The following is a 16,515-nucleotide window of genomic DNA, read 5'->3' as shown; positions in this document are numbered from 1 at the left end:
TGTGGGAGGACAGGGATCTCGCCAAGACACACACACGAGCGCACGCACTGCAAATACTGTTAAAAACAAATATTCGCCCCTGACTGACCTGTAGAGCGCGACAAATATGACTATTTCTCAGCTTTTTTTAACACTTGCTGACTCCGTCTTAAAAACGTGTGTGGATCTGTCTTCATTTAAAGCTTTTAGTTTCCTGATAATATAGGCAGGCGTTATCGTGAAACTGACAGGAACAAGCCTTCGGCAGTAAACACCAGTAATCACTTGTTAAAGAGATGTGTATAATACTAAATAACACTACACTATTAAAATATAAACACAATTCCAGTAAATACAGACCGAAAATATAAACACCGCTATAATCCTGCACATAAAAAATGCAAACTATAGAACCAGATAAAGTGCACTGTGGTTTATGGAAGCTTCCATTATGTTAAGAGAGCCATTTTTCCTGTCGTCCTTTAAATGGCTACAGGAATAAAAATGAATCTTAAGTGCTATGACTCTATTTTGAGCATCATGTTGCTTTGACCTGAAGGAAGGGGGTCAGATGATTGCACATGTTTGAGAGCACTTCAAGTAAAGAGGGTCCTTCACCTTCTCGGATCATTTCAGTTGAGTAATTTGAAGGGTGGGATTCAGGCTGTTCAGTATATCACAGAAGAAGAAGGAGTATTAGAAAGGCAGAAAAATCTGTTTTATAACATATAACACATGTGTACATCGTAGATGGCCTATACTTGTCAGTATTGTGCAGTATGAAGGAGTTAAAAGAAACTAGTTTGACTGAAATTAAGGTCCAGTATTATTATTTTTATTTAAATTGGAAGTGTTGGTCTTGAGAATAAGAATCTCCTGTGCCCAGATGGCAGGATGATCTTTGCATATCCGTTGTAGGAGAGACCAGCTCTCCTAGAGAAAGGCTGCAAAGGCTTATGGATAATATGCAAATAGAAGGGCCCTGCCTGGGTTGCACGCTGATATTCCTTTTCTCCTATTTACATGCATTTCTGCTTGCGTGTCTTCTAGTTGAGGGACTGGAGAAATCAACATCTCTGGCCAGCTGCGACGTGGCGGTGGACAGCTCTGCCAATGCCCAGAATGCCCATGCACCACGGCAGCAGCGAGGCAAGCTGTCAACCCTGGGCAAACTTTTCAAACCCTGGAAGTGGAGGAAGAAGAAGACCAGCGACAAGTTCCAGGATCTTTCAAAAGGTAGGACGTCTTGTGTGTCCGTGTGTGGATGTGTATGTTAATGACACTGTATCAACAAGCTGATGAGTCGCTTCTGATTTGTTCTCCTCAATCAAGTGTCTGGTCAATATCACAGATTGCATTTTTGGATTTGTGTGGAACATTACGCGTGAAATGGAGCACTGTTGCTCCCAGAAGAGCTTTAAAAGGAAAAGAGTGAATGGTTTGTTTGTGGTTCTTGCTGATTAATTCCTCAGGGGTTTGGCTGAGAAATAAAGAGAGACAGAGGTAAATACAAAAACCAGAGACTCTTTTTCCTGAAAGCTGCTAGGTTTTATCTTTTGCTTTTCCTGTGTTTGTATGAAAGTTGTGTTCCTCTGTGTCCCTTCAATGCTAGCGCTCGGGACAGTTTAGAAAACGGTAGGGGATATATAAGGTGCTAACTGGGAAGTAGAACTTCTTTCTTTATAATTAGATTATTTATTGGTGTCAAAGTTTTCGGGGGGGAAGGGTCTGAGATCAGTACACAACCACATTTCCATGTCAGTAAAAGCAGATTGTGGTGATTTACAAGTAATTTAAACACCACATTTATTAGAAAACAGTATAAAATATATTCACACAGTTGTTTATATATAAGATTTCGTTTACTTAACATTATTTGGTCTCCTTTGTCACATTTTTCTTTTCTTAATGTGCAAAATGTTTACATGGGGTGACAGGTCTGGATTGTAGGCAGGCCCGTTCGTCACCCCGTCTCTTATTTCAACGTCATGCAGTTGCAAACTGTAAAATATGGTTTGGCATTGTGTTGTTGATGTGTTCGAATAAGTATATTGAACTTGAGCTTGTTGGTCTTTCAGTTCTAGAGAGAAAAATCTCCACTAGACAAACAAGGGAGGAGCTCATCAAGAAAGGAGTTCTCATCCCAGACCAAGGTTTGTCCTATGTCTCAGTCAAATCCATGCTCAAGAACACATTGAATGGAACACCTCTTCTTTCCCAAATTATGACATTTACTTATTACAGAGCAAAGCAATTCACCTTGTAAGACACATCTTAACATGTTTTTTATTGTTCTTTACACTTCAAAGCCTTTTCACTTTGTCACATGTTTTTTGTGTCATATCAGGAGATGAAGAAAATGACTAAAAAGCAGCTTTTATTTCTTCTCCCCTAGATGAACCAGTCATCAGTGAAAATCTGAACGGCCATGCCACATCCAGTTTGACGCCAGAAAAAGTCAAAGTCGACATTGAGTCTCAAGAAACACTGCGGGAAGAACAGGCCACCGGGCCGGTCAGAACTGAGGAGAAACCAGGTAACCTTTGGACCAGTCACAATATAACCTTTGTCATACTTTGGCCTGTAATCCAGGGCTGGTTGGAGTCTCTAACCGTCAGATTGCTGTACTAGTTGAAGTTACAAGCCCAGGGTAACAGTCTTCCACCTGCATATATTGAAGAATTATATATAGATGCATTGTTGTTATTTGTTTGAAAATTAAAGCAAGAAACGGTTGTCGCTAGAGACCTGCTAAATGCTGAGAAAACTTTACTCTTCTACAGAGAACTCACATTTTGTGGAATGTGGGGCTTTTTCGGCCCTTGAACTGTTCCATTTTTATATACTGGATCTAAATATTGTAGCTTTTTTTAGGTGCTTTGATGTCTTTTCCTCTGGGCTGTGGAATGCATTAGTATCTGCAGCAGCTTTCTGGTTGACATTGAACTCGCTGTGGGATCAATGAGCGGGTCTAATGTGTTCAGATAGATATTCCCATTATATCAGCCTGCAATAGGCATTCACAGTTTGAACAGAGCTGTATCTTCTCCCCCTAATGCCTCTCTCTCCCTGAGGAGACAGGCCACTGTTCTTGTGTCTGATGCTGCTTAAGTGTTGTGCTGTTTTCAACTCAACCCTGTTAGCATTGAACTTGTAGCCATTTGTTTGTTCATTTGTCAATAATCAGAAAGGCAAAGGCAACAAACTCTGTAAGTACAGCAACTGAACACACATACTATCGCCTACCCTGGAGCCTGGGAAGGTTAATGGGTACATATTATCTATCAGTTCTCTGGAAAAGCTGTACAAGAGCCCTTCATCATCAGCTCTGTCATACACTTTCTGTATCCTTCATTTTCTCCTCTGTCTCTGCTTGTCCACCTCTCTATTTGTGCATCTGTTTGCACAGATCAGCAACTTTTATCTTGCTTCCAGCCTTTATATTAACCTTTAACTGCTGCACTTTTCCTTCCTACTCCCTCTCATCTATTTAGAAAGGTCTGATACTAAACCTAACACCCGGGCAAATCAGGTGCGACCTCGAGAGACTCAAGCTAAAAAACAGCCAAGCGCCACTCCGCCCGCATCATCCAAACCTGCCGCTGGCACCGCAGCCACGGCAAAGCACAAGGATGGTGCCTCTGGGGCTAAAAAGACAACTAAAACCACTGTCAAGACTGGGTCGTCCGCACAAGCTAAAGCTAACCCCCCACGGAACACTAACACGACTGGTCGCGGGACTGGTAAGTTCAGATAGTTAGAACCGAAACCAGCTGGCCTGTCAGTGTTCATCCCTTCCCTCATTCCCGCATGGAGAATGCCCTTCTCTCACTGTTGGAAGTGAAATAGGAGTCACCATTAAGCAGTTTGTTCCTTCTAAGCATGGCTTTATGTGCGCACTCGTGCAAATGTTATTGAAGTTTCTGTCAAGTGGTTGCAAAATAGTATTTCCCCTTTTCGCCCTCTTCACGATGTGCTTTCCTTATAAAAAGCATTTCATTTATGATATATGCCTGTTTTCTAAGAAAGCAGAAGTAAAGATTTATATGTGTAACTCTAGAAATGTCTGCAGTGTGTGTGTGTGTGTGTGTGTGTCAGAGGGGCTGAGCAAGAAAAGTGAGTGAGGTCAGTGTAGCATCGCCACTTTAAAAAGAAAGAGAGAGAGCAATCTGACGAGCTTGTGTGGTTTCACTAGCATGACGCCAGGGCATGATCATCCCCCTGCTTCCTGTGTGTATGTGTGTGTGTCTGTGCTGCACTTGTCAAATATATAGCATGGTTAAACGAAACTTAGAACACTGCATGTGATGTTCATGCAGTCCTTTCAGAGGATATTTGTGTCTTTTGTGGTGTGTTCAGGAAAGTGGCACAAACGTTGCTTCATTAATGTTTGAATGACTTCGAAATCCTAAGTTCACCCCCTCTCCTAAGGGTGTTTTTACCAGCACACAAAGACACTTCACATAGACTTGAAAAGATACTTTAGTAGTCAGTATATCCTTAGGTATTCTGTGTTTGTCACAGTTTTAATGGAGAAGATATGTTTAGATAGTTACTCTATTATGTTTAAGTTTTAGAGTTGGTAAATATTGGAATCCATATGTGCTGCATACACTTGGTTACGTTTTCTGGCATTGCACAGCCTAAACAAAAAACGTGATACATTTGAAAAATAAAATTCAAGGCCGATCATACTTTAGGTGAAACTACTTTGATTGAAATAGAGAGCAAAAGTGAGACGTCGCGTTTTATACGCTTCAGTTTTATCCATGCAGCCAATCAAAATGTTTCACTTGAACAGAAGGTGTAAGTCTACTAGCAATAGTTCCCTGGGTTAAGTAGCCAACAGCCATTAAACAGAATATAAACATTGCTTATATTTTGGGATGATTCTCACATTATCATACACATGTTATTAATTACATATATTACTGATGACATTTTTACTTTAAAACACATAAATATTTGTCTTTTACAACATAGAATTTGTATAAGCATATTATTAGGAGGTTTTTGTGCATGTCTTCAGGAAATAGAGCATCTAGAAAAACAAAAACGTCTGATTTTCTGTCCTCCTCAGCCAAGTCCTCTCATCCAAAGAAGACGGGATGCACAACAAAAAGCACCACCACCTCCACACCTCGTTCTCGTGCGTCAAAGGACACTGGCTCTGCAGCACAGAATGAAAGGACAGATGCAAAGGCCAACCGGAAATCAGACACTCCGACTTCATCGTCTGTACTTCAAAAAGCCTCTGCAGAGACTCTTAACCCACCTGGAGACTTAAAATCTTCTCCCCTTTCCTCAGACACCAAACCTATTTCATCTAAAAGCAATGACACAGGGGGAGCTCAGGGGGACTCTGTCCAAGATCCTAAATCTTCACTTGACGCATCGCGTGCAGGTGAAGATACCCATAAAGGTGCGCTTCCTGGAACCACAAGCCAGTCTTCTCATGTCAACACTGCTACAGAAAACACATCATTTGCAGATGGAGAGGCACGCGGCAGCTCACAGAGCGATAAACAGGAGAGGACAAAAGAGGAGGGAGGAGGAGGTGGAACGAAGAAAGGAGAAACAGAGAATGTTGTTGAAAATAGCCGGAGGTACTGTAAAAATCTAGTTGGTACATGCAAATTGCTGATTGCTTGAATTCCTTATGTTCACTTTGACTGTATCTAAGTTTGATAGCATGCATTACAGTAACCTTAATGGAGTCACAAATGAATCTTTATATCATAGGTGTCAAACTCTGGCCCGCGGGCCAAATTTGGCCCGCAGCCTAATTACATTTGGCCCGCGAAGCCATACCAAATTACTATTAGAGCTGGCCTATTGGTATTATACAGCTAATATATATATTGTTTAGTATTAAGCTTTGCTTGTTCCATATTCAGTTTTCCAGCAAAACTTATTTGAGTCCATAAGAAAAGATTCATTCTTATATCTGGAGGAAGATTTTTTTTCAATAAATATTAATGTTAGCCCGCGACTTTGTTCCAGTTTTGAATTTTGGCCCACTGTGTATTTGAGTTTGACACCCCTGCTTTATATGATTTGCTGTTATATGAAATTAGATAATTGACAATAAATCTATTAAAATTTGTTTAGTCACACTGTTGTGTTATTGGTTCCTGCAGGTCAGCAGAGGATGAAGCAGAAAAGCCGCAGCGATCCAGGGTAAAAACAGAGCAGGCCGAGGTGACCGTGATACCCGATAGGCCGAGAGACAGCCAAACTAGTGACTCTGATTCTGACGGACCAATCCTGTACCGGGATGAGGAGGAAGAAGACGAGGAGGAAGACGAGGACTCAAACAGTATGTCACACAACAATGGAAAAAACAGTGTGTTTGACAACAGTCACGTCAGCTGCAGAACTTAAAGAGAAGCTCACCTAAACAACTCGATTTCGACATGTCAGTTAGCAGGCGGGGTGTGATGTGTTTAAGAGGATGTAGTGCAGTGGGTCAATGGTTAGAACTGTTGCCTCACAACTAAAGAGTCCTGCTAATATGGTTAAAACATATTTATTTTGCAAATAAATATGTATTATATGTATTTTACCTAATGACACATGACCTTTGGTTTTAATATAAGACAGCGTATCCTGATTCAGAGTTGTGGAACTGACCAGTAGGCCAGCAGCTCATGGCTACTGAATAGAAAGAATATGTCATGTCACCAGATGTGTATAAACCCTTGAATGGTTGCAGAAACACATCCATAGCTTTTACATCCTGCTCAGCTCAAGGGCTGATTGCTCCCAAGATGAAGTGAAAGAACCGTTTGCAGTCAGACTGTGAAGCCACCCAACTTGCTGTGACGGTGCAATGTTTGCTTCGTGCAGTCATGCTGTTAAAAATGTCAAAGATGCAACATTTGCTTGCAAAAATAACCAGCACTGGTAAACAGCATTTCATCTGTTTATCATTACAATGGACTTTCTGTTGTTGTTTCAGGTTTTTAAACGTCTCATTTTCTTCATTGCTTGTTCATTATGATCCACAGCTGACCCCCCGGAAGACTGTTACTAGCCGTGCCTGTTCTCTCTCTGTTCTAGCCTCTCTTGCCAGCAAGATCCGCCGACGAGACACCTTGAACATTAAACTGGGGAACCGACCCAGCAAGAAAGAGCTGGAAGAGAAAAACATTCTGCCACGGAGTTCAGAGACGGAGAGGCACGAGCTACGCCAGCAGATTGGCAGCAAATTAGTCAGGTACACTCAAACACACGCATACAAAGCCGACTGTGAAAATGTGGCTAGGTGTTACTTTTTTCTCAAGCTTGGCATTGCTTTAGGATAACAACAGAGATTGTTGTTTTTTTTTTTTTTGGTGTAGCTGTGGGTGGTATACTGTTACAAATGATGCACATTAAAAATGTGTCCTGAAGTTTGGCCTTTTCTAACAGATGAGCCAAATTGGCTGGTGTTAAAACAGCCTTCAGATTCTCAGCAACAAAAGGTGTAAACAAAAAACAAAATCTTAAGTGTTGATAAGTTCGGATTTTTCTCTGCACACGCCTGAAGAATTATTAAATCCATACCTGCTCGTAAAAAGAGTGTAAACAGTTTTCTCTTTTTAGACGCCTGAGCCAAAGACCAACCACAGAGGAGCTGGAGCAGAGAAACATTCTCAAGCGTAAGTGCACTCTTCAACAGAGGTGTGACGTGATGCACCTTTTTTTTTATGATCGTCATAATACTTTAAAGCACAAATTATGTCATTTCAGCTGCCCAGCCACAATCTGTTACTGCCACTCTCAGATCTTCAGATACGACCTTGCGTGTCTTATTAATCAGATGGATGAGACAGATATGTCTGTCTAAATTATGAATTACTGTCTTAGCAGCTTTGTGTCTCCCACGGTGGAGTGATGTGTTCAATCACACTGTGAGCTTTACTGGGTATCTGTGTAACTTTATCCTCGGATTTAATTCTTTTATTTATTTTTTGAAAGGTTGATTTGCAGACTTTAAAACGTTTCGGTCTGCAGCACACAGCCTCAGTCTCATCATAGCACATGAGAAATAATGCAAGGCTCTCATGTGTTCCTTTAAACACAGGAAGAGAAGTAACACTATGTATGTGTTGTGCTAGGAAAGAAGGATTAGGTGTCATAAATCCTGCATGACTTCTGTTTCAATCTGGATGAGACCACTAGATGTCACTGACTTCTCCAGTGCCCCCTCACCAAGCTGTTTATATATATGCGTGTGTGTGTATGTGTATATATATGGTGCAATTCAATGAATATTTCACAAGAATATTTGCCGTTCAGATTTCATCTGATTTCCCTTTTTTTGCCTTTTTGCTTTTGTTTATGTTATGGCAGCCACACTGCTGCATAGCCATGCACTTGGCTTAATATTGCAAATTATAGCTTGTGTATATAATTAGATGCAGTAACTTGTTGCAGACATAGTAGGTGTGAAATCAATCTGCTGGTTCTCTACATGCAGAAAAGAATGAAGCAGAGGAACAAGAAGCTAAGCAAGAGATTAAAAGGAGGCTCACGAGAAAGGTACTGTAAATTTCACACACACACACACACACACACACACACACACACACACACACACACACACACATATACATACATAAGAGAACAGAAAGTACACAGCATGTCTATATTTAGCTACTAATATGTTTTGCCCCACCTTATGAGTCATGGTAGTAGAAAGAAACTGTTTTATATAGAGAGATCAGGCCATCTAGTGGACTCAGCTGGAACTGAGACATTAACCCATATACTGGGAAGATCATTTTGAAGTTTAATATTTGATTCGACTGACTGTCTACTTTCTCCTCCTTTCTCATCTGTGTGTAGCTGAGCGTGAGGCCGACGGTGGCAGAGCTCGTTGCTAGGAGGATTCTTCGTTTTAATGAATATGTGGAGGTAACGGACGCCAAGGATTATGACAGACGAGCTGACAAACCCTGGACACGGCTTACTCCTGCTGACAAGGTACTGCTCTTGTAGACTGCTCTGTAATACCTGATATAATTTAATTTATTAGGGCTTTATGAAACCTTTACAGTTTCTATTCAGGGTGATAATTTTGTGAATTTGTGATGTTGATTACTTTGGTGATTAGAGACTTAAAATATATGTGGACATGCAATCACACATATATGGCGAACAACCATCTGCTTTTTGTAGCGGTCTCGACTTCTTGGGAAGACTTTAGAAAATATTTCAGATCTTGGCTGCAAGAATTTGAACCCACTGGGCCGTAAGAGCATTATTAAAATCAGACACTAAATGTTTCCTGGCTTACAGTCGCTGTTCCAGTTCATCCCAAAGGTGGTGGATTGGGGTCAGAGCTTGTGCAGGCCAAAATTCAAAAACCCATTTATGTATGGGTCTTAGTTTGTTGCAGGTTTTTTTCTAGTTTCAACAGGACGGCCTTCTGCGTACACAGTTGTGTTTCATATTATGGTCTTAAACGTCTCTGTGTGTTTATGCTTGATGATATACATGAAATTCACTTAGCTCACACTAAGTCAGTATGTAACTGCATATATGTGCCATCTGCACTGTATGAATATTTAGCATGGCTTAACAAAATATCCTCACAGACAATAAAGACCCTCAAAGTGTGCAGTTTTTATGTCAAGGTTTCCCTCTGCTGTTGATGTTCAGAACTGCACAGCACATAAATACAGACCTTGAGACTTGCAGCCCACATCCAGTAAATTCAATTTTAGGATATCTTCTCACATTCAGAGGGCAACAGGGAAAACGATGCATGGACAAACCAAAGTAAACGGTCTGCTTGCACATTTGTACAGTGAAATCTCCGTCACCAGTCACACTTACCGCAGACAGCCGTGGAGACATATAAATTATCTCTGATCTCACAAAGCTAAACTCATTACTGTCAAATAAAAGAATGGACAGGCAAATAAAGCAAGCGACATCTAACTAAACCCTTAACAACTTTAAAAACAAACCTCCGACTTCACAGCATCACCTGCATAACCGGGTCAAAAAATGGATGTACTTGATGTTACTGACGACAGACAAAACAAACTTTTCATGTAAGGCTTGAGGGAAGAGTTGGTTATAAACATTACAATAAATCCCTTTAAAATCATTATTTTATAAGTTAAAATGAATGAGAATAATCATTTGTGCTGCTGTGTACTTTGCTCGTATTTTTTAACGACTATTAGTTCCGACTACTTCCCCGAAGCAAAGACTGTAGCTGTGCAGATTTATGGAAATTATCTGTAAACATCTTAAAAGCTCCAAATGAGAGCCCTTAAGCATCTGAACATTTCACATTGAAACAGCTCAAAGGCATCATGAGCTTACTTGGAAAAGGTGATTGGGGTGGGGGGGCACAGTTGGCCTTGGTCTTCTAATGATGTTATTTTCTGTGTGTGTCTTTGTATGTGTGTGTTCTGCCCCCCAGGCTGCTATCCGTAAGGAGCTGAATGAGTTTAAAAGCCGAGAGATGGAGGTTCATGAAGACAGCAAACAGTTCACCAGGTACTTAAGCGGTCAATGGCATTGACCATTTAAGCCGACTCTGAAGCTTTATTAGCGCTTTATCACAATAAATGCTGCTGTTTATTAGTCACATTGATCAATATTTATATTGTTCTAGTCCCACATTAAAGTCACGATATACTCCTGGGTCGAATCCAGTTTATTTACCTCAGGCACTAATTGACAATAAAGGTTAGGTTGCCGCTCTCATTTGTTATTTTATCGCTGTGCCGAGCCCACCAAAAAGAACTAATAAACCTTTCAATAAAAACAAAACTAGCGCAAAATGTTTCAATATTTGTTTACATCCTCTGTCTGAACTTGTGAAATTACATAGTTGTTGATGTTTTTTAAAGAGAAGAGATGTAGAACAGAGACATTGAGTCACCGTCATTTCCTCATATCTTATTATACTTTGTTTTATGAATTTAGAGAAAATAAGAAAAAAAAAACAGCAGTGGCAGCATTATGTCTGGCAATGTTTTTGCCTCAAGACTTTATTAAATTGTTAAGGCCTGAGGGGCAGGTCATGCAATGGAGAAGAGTATAAAAGAGAAAGAAAAGTGCTTCCAGGGTGCAATTTTCCCTGTCTGACTTTAAAAATGCTATTAAAGGTGAGCCACAGAAGTCAAGATAACAGTTAGGAACAAGAAAACTTTGATATAAAATGTACACAGGCTGGAAATGGAGGAAAAGCAGCTAGTGCACAAACATAGTCCACGTGCAAAAGTCCTCAGAGGTGATGCCTTACCTGCAAATTCATTACAAAAGTCAATATAATGAGATGAGAATGAGAACACGTGCTTTAAGAAGACAAAGTTAAAACTGAAATCTTTCCAAAAGTATGTTTTGTAAAGAAATTAAAAAAAAAAAAAAGATGAGCAGAACGCTTCCCTTCTTTTGAGTCTGACAATGGAAACATTTGAAGGAAGGTCCACGATTTTCATTTTCCTTTGAGAAATCAATGAAATGCGCCATTTGTTCTAAGATGCTCAGAAGTGTTTTTCCTTTGTGCCATATTTTTGAAGAGGGAAAAAAACCCTGTAGACTTATGCTTTTCTGCAAGATTTAAATCCATTGTTAAAACACTTCAATTAACAGCACGATTAAAATGCACCACCACCATTTTTGTTCTAAAGCCAGCAGCCGCAGCTCAAAGACAGAGGAAACTCGAGTTTGACTGTTTTTGCCTGATAACACACTGAAACGTAGCAACGGTACATGATAAAACAATGTTCATATTATAATCTGTCTCACTCACAGTGATGTGAATAAGTTCTTTCTAAAGTCCGGTGAAAAACTATCTACACGTTTACTGCTTCCTTAGGAATTTAGAGGGTGAGGAGCAGCCAGGCTGAAAATCAAATGCACTTGATGAAGTGATCATCAACAAAGCAGAGGTTTGCTGGTGTGGAGCATTCAGATATGTGTTAATAACACAATCTTTCATACAAATTCACCTGAAGATTCACATGAAAAGACCCAAGAGCTACACTTCAGACTCTACAGGCCTCAGCATGTTAAATGTTGAAGTTCGTGACAGTACCTTTAGATAAAAGCTGAAAAAGTATGGCTTGTTTGGAATGGTTTCCAAGAGGAAGCCTCTAAAAGAACATGGCTTAGGTTGCATCTGAACAAACCAAAGGACACACTGTTTTTTGCAAGGGAGCACAGTGGCATAGATGTTTGGATACATACGCAGCACATGTTTGTAAAAGGAATCTGAACCAGCTGTCCGTCTCAGCGATGGAGGAGTGATAATTTGGTCTTGTTTTGCAGCCACAGTATCTGGGCACCTTACAGTCACTGAGTTAGCATTATAGAGTCAAATGTGAAACCATCTGTCTGGCAGTGTAATTGGGTCAATGCAGCAAGACAATGATCCCATAAAATTCCTCCACAATGATGTGACAGATTGATAAAGTCGTACAGAAAAACAAGTGTTCAAGTTATTGCTTCTAGGTAAGCATCAAGATAAGTTCAATGACTTTTAAAGATGATTTAAGATGGTGATATGCTTATTGAATGGTTAGTTTTTCTATAGGACTGCACATAATCCTTTTTTTTCACATGACTATTTTTTGCTTTGTGGTCCTCGGGATTCCCATATGCTTGTTTGCCATTCACCTAGGGACCATTTTTGATCCGACAACACCACAAGGGTTACGCAGCTCAATGCAGCCGTGACAGCTTAATGCTTAGTCATGTCTTCATTTCATTCTCATTCTGTTTGATCCCTCGACTATGTAAAAGATATTACTGTTAAGTGTCTACAGTCAGCAAATAACTCACCACAAACTGCTGTTACCTACTGTCTTTGATCGCACAAACTACTCACATTGTAGTCTGACAAAGCATTTTGTAAACACCCACCTCCTGGAGTTAAAGATGTGGTCTGTTATGTGTGTTGGTTGTTTTGAATTCAGATGAGTAATTTATGTTTCTGTTAAAAAAGAAAAATGCAAGTTTGAAATTCAAATGAAAATTGTCAGCCCTAGTGTTCACTGAGCTTTGGTTTATATCAACAGCAGTTGGTTTAGTGTTTGAGGATTTTTCAAGATCTGAAAAGTGATTTCAGATGCAAGTTTATTCCCAGGTACTGTGCAGGTCACTCCTCGGAGTGTTAGTAGAAATTGCTAATAAATGACAATAAATTCATGTATTTCTATTATACTGTCTGTGTGTTTCTTCTGTTGTAAATAAACCTTTGCGTCTGTGTTTTCAGATTTCATCGGCCCTAAGTCTCCTCAATGCCCCGTCGACGTCAGCGCCACAAGCTCTCTGGTCCACATCTCCCAGCAGGCTCAGCTCAGTCCACTTCACTCTGGAACTCAGTCGACCTTTTTCACAGCGGACTTTTTGTCTTGTCGCAGCAGGAAAAGCACAGGTGTACTTTACAACATTTAAACGTGGCTGTGTTTCGTTCGGGTTAACCAGTTCCAAAACCTTGGATGTGCGCTCATACTTTAGAAGAGCGATTGATAGGAAGGTGACACTCGTTTCACCTGCATTTTTCCTACTGAACCGCATCGGAATATCTTATGTAAAAAAGCTCTGTTGCCCCCGATGAAATTTTTAAGTCTATCATAACATCTGTGTGTGTTTCATGGCACCCATAAAACATTTGCACATACCCAATGTCAGGATAGTGGCATGTATTGTGCTCAGATTAGATTTATTTATTGTAGAGTATCAGAACCAGCTGGTACACAAAATATTTTGTGTATTTCTTTTTTTTTTTTTTTTTTTGTATGTTTTTGGTCAGCCCTGTAGTGGTGAATGTGAGTGTACTGTAGAGTTTGTGTCCTTGCCAGGGTTTTCCTTTGTCAGAAACTGACAAATGGCCAAATATGGGCAACTTCCTAGTACAGGAAGTGGGGTTGATTGGATAGTTTCATGCTGATGTCAGTGCCTATGTCACAGATCACAGGAGAGGAGAGGCAGTTTCCTCTGCTCAGATGTTCCCCTCAGAGATGAATCAGAAATACTGCAGTTCATTTTTTTTAAAAACATGCTTTAAGTTCTGCCACTAGAGGTCACTGTATCCTAAGAGTTACAGAAGACGATGGTGCACATAGCTGAAGAATAACCGCAAGTGTTATATTTAAAACTGCTAAAGCTGAGGGAGCCACCTGAGGCTTTAATATTGAAGTGCAAATCCCATTATGGCCACTTCTAATCCCTCAGCACACTTTCCTGATGATACATGATGATAACATATCATGTATTCTCTGCTGGGTTATGAACCTCTAATCACAAAGTGCTGGGCTAGCTGTTTAGGAGATGTACTCATTGTTTTCTTACTAGTTCTATTACAGGCCTTTGGCTGGGGTGCTTTACTTGGCTCTTTATTTGGTGCCAAAGATAAAGCAGGAACCTGATCGTATGTAGGTGCTCTAAATTGGAACGCTTACAGGTTTCATTTTGTTGGGTGGAGAGAACAGGCACTGAGAGGTTCAGCACTAGTAATGAACTGCTCTCTTCTTTCAGAGAGTGAAAGAGTGCTTTTATTTTCATTTCCTTGAACATGCTTTTGCAATTTAGTCAAGTGACTTTATTTTTAGAACACATTATAAAAGAAGAAATGTTGACATGAGTGCTTTGTGACTTTTGTGATTATATCTTTACATCTAGCTTTAACATGCATCTTGAATTCAGCAAAATTACCTAGTGACATGAATCAGATTTATTCGATGGATTTGTTCCACCTTTTGGAAAGTTAATCTCCAGCCATGTTAATTATTTCAATAAGAAATTATCATTTTAGATCATTTTACAGTTTTGCTCAATCATGTTTCAAAAAAAAAAATGTTTCAACTTTCATGTGGTTAAATAGATGCCATATTTAATGGAGTCAAGAGGATTTCCTTTGTTTAAATGTGGAGCTATGAAGCATCTAGTGTGTGGATTTGTGATTTTTTTTTTTTAGCAATCTGGCTCGGGTGGTTTGGTAACTATTGGATTTTGGGGGATTTGTGGATTTGCTGCCTTTACGTGCACTGCCAGATACTTGAGATGCATGTTTCGGAAAAATGTAGAGGATCCATTAAAAGTGTTTTCTTTCTCCGAGAATGCCAGAATGTTTGTCTGAGCTTTAGTAATATTTTTGTCCCATGCCTACTCGAGAAGAGCGGAGATGTTGGCTGTCGAGTGATTGACAGATAGAGCTTGCTGACCTCCAAAAGACAGTGTTCTCATAATAGAGCCCCAACCTCCACAAACACTCGTCATTCTTCCAAATAGTAACTGAAAAGGGCAGATTGATTGTTTCCGCTTCTGAATGTGCGGGGGTTGTAAAGTGAAAAGATGTATAGCAATGAAAAAGAAGCAACAGTATTCATGTTGATGTCTAAGTTGTTGTTCATATATATATATATATATATATATATATGAATATACATATATGTGTGTGTACTGTACAGAATGTATATCAAGCATGTGCATACATTGGTATGACTTTTACTGCCAATATAATATGATACAACTTTTATGTGAATGTTTTAAAATCAAATTGTGTTGTTTTTTTTTTAATATTTTTTGATACCATCTCCAGACACTGATAAAGAAGTGATTACAGCTGACCTGAAAGTGGTGCTTTTTAATCAATTTATCAAGCACAGTCTTTAATAATAACATACCTATTTCATACGTAGACAAAGATCTCTGGGAATATCCGGTTTTGGATTTATTTCTACAAATATCCACAGTTCTAATCTGCACAAACTAGAAATCCTTCACATAGGAATAATAATCATACTTGGTTTTAGATATTTATATATAAAGAGAGAGAGTGTATTATATATGTAGAGTTTACATATGCTAATTAGTTTGGAAATAAAAACTAGCAGCTGAAGAAAGGAAGTAAATATGAGTTTGATCCCTTACAGTCTGCCTGGGTGTGGCTCCAGCACAGGTGAACACGGTATACGCCGTCAGCCAAAGCTGCTGTCAAATACCCAGGAATTTTGAGCTTTTATTACAAATTAAAAGTCATACATCCAGTTGAGTTAGAGGCAAATTGATGTTTTGGTTTTTTCTAGGTTCATAAACATATTTTATCTCTCGCATGAGAGGAGTCTTTGGAGGTGGTCCAAAGTCTTTACTGCTTTCCATTTATCTCAGAAGTTGGATTTGCATCACCTCCGAGTTGAGCGTGTTCCAGTAGTAAAGTTGGAAAAAACAGGATTTGTGATCAATGTTTTCGTTCTGAGTTGGAAATCCGACTTCAGGAGAAATTCCATTTTCCAACTTTAGCTTGAACATACTATCTAACCTACCCTGCCATCGGAGGTGTTGGTAGGGTAACATGAGCCAAGATGTGAATCAAGATGTGGTTCATTGGGGTCTCAAGGTGTGGGTGGCCCAGGTGAACTTAATAAATTGCGTAATGACTATCTCCAAGGTGATGACCTCGCTAGGGGCACACTGCTGCCCATCCCACCATGGTTGAGTAGCCTAACCCACGTTATTAATCATCTACAGTCTGTATACAGTCAAATAAAATTACAATTAAACTGGTTATACAGGGTTATCACT

General features: G+C 39.7%; 1 protein-coding gene across 3 annotated transcripts in view; it reads left to right on the top strand.

Annotated features, from left to right (window-relative positions):
- Window positions 1–15,560, top strand: part of phactr2 (phosphatase and actin regulator 2) — a 42,552-nt gene extending 26,992 nt beyond the window's left edge. For 2 of the 3 annotated variants that reach the window (XM_087850121.1, XM_087850120.1), the window contains exons 2-13: window positions 1,030–1,215; window positions 2,058–2,132; window positions 2,375–2,515; window positions 3,474–3,722; window positions 5,060–5,585; window positions 6,120–6,298; window positions 7,042–7,198; window positions 7,567–7,622; window positions 8,444–8,505; window positions 8,812–8,949; window positions 10,403–10,479; window positions 13,205–15,560. In XM_087850121.1, the coding sequence (XP_087706247.1) occupies window positions 1,030–1,215; window positions 2,058–2,132; window positions 2,375–2,515; window positions 3,474–3,722; window positions 5,060–5,585; window positions 6,120–6,298; window positions 7,042–7,198; window positions 7,567–7,622; window positions 8,444–8,505; window positions 8,812–8,949; window positions 10,403–10,479; window positions 13,205–13,220 (1,862 nt within the window). In that variant the 3' untranslated portion in view covers window positions 13,221–15,560. The remainder of the gene's footprint in view (window positions 1–1,029; window positions 1,216–2,057; window positions 2,133–2,374; window positions 2,516–3,473; window positions 3,723–5,059; window positions 5,586–6,119; window positions 6,299–7,041; window positions 7,199–7,566; window positions 7,623–8,443; window positions 8,506–8,811; window positions 8,950–10,402; window positions 10,480–13,204) is intronic. The other variant, XM_087850122.1, reaches the window with a different exon arrangement.
- The last annotated feature ends 955 nt before the right edge of the window (window positions 15,561–16,515 follow it).

Source organism: Neolamprologus brichardi, chromosome 13 (genome assembly GCF_056152115.1).
Source record: "Neolamprologus brichardi isolate AB-2024 chromosome 13, ASM5615211v1, whole genome shotgun sequence".
In the NCBI taxonomy this organism is placed as follows: Eukaryota; Metazoa; Chordata; class Actinopteri; order Cichliformes; family Cichlidae; genus Neolamprologus; species Neolamprologus brichardi.
This window is presented reverse-complemented; position numbering and strand designations above follow the sequence as displayed.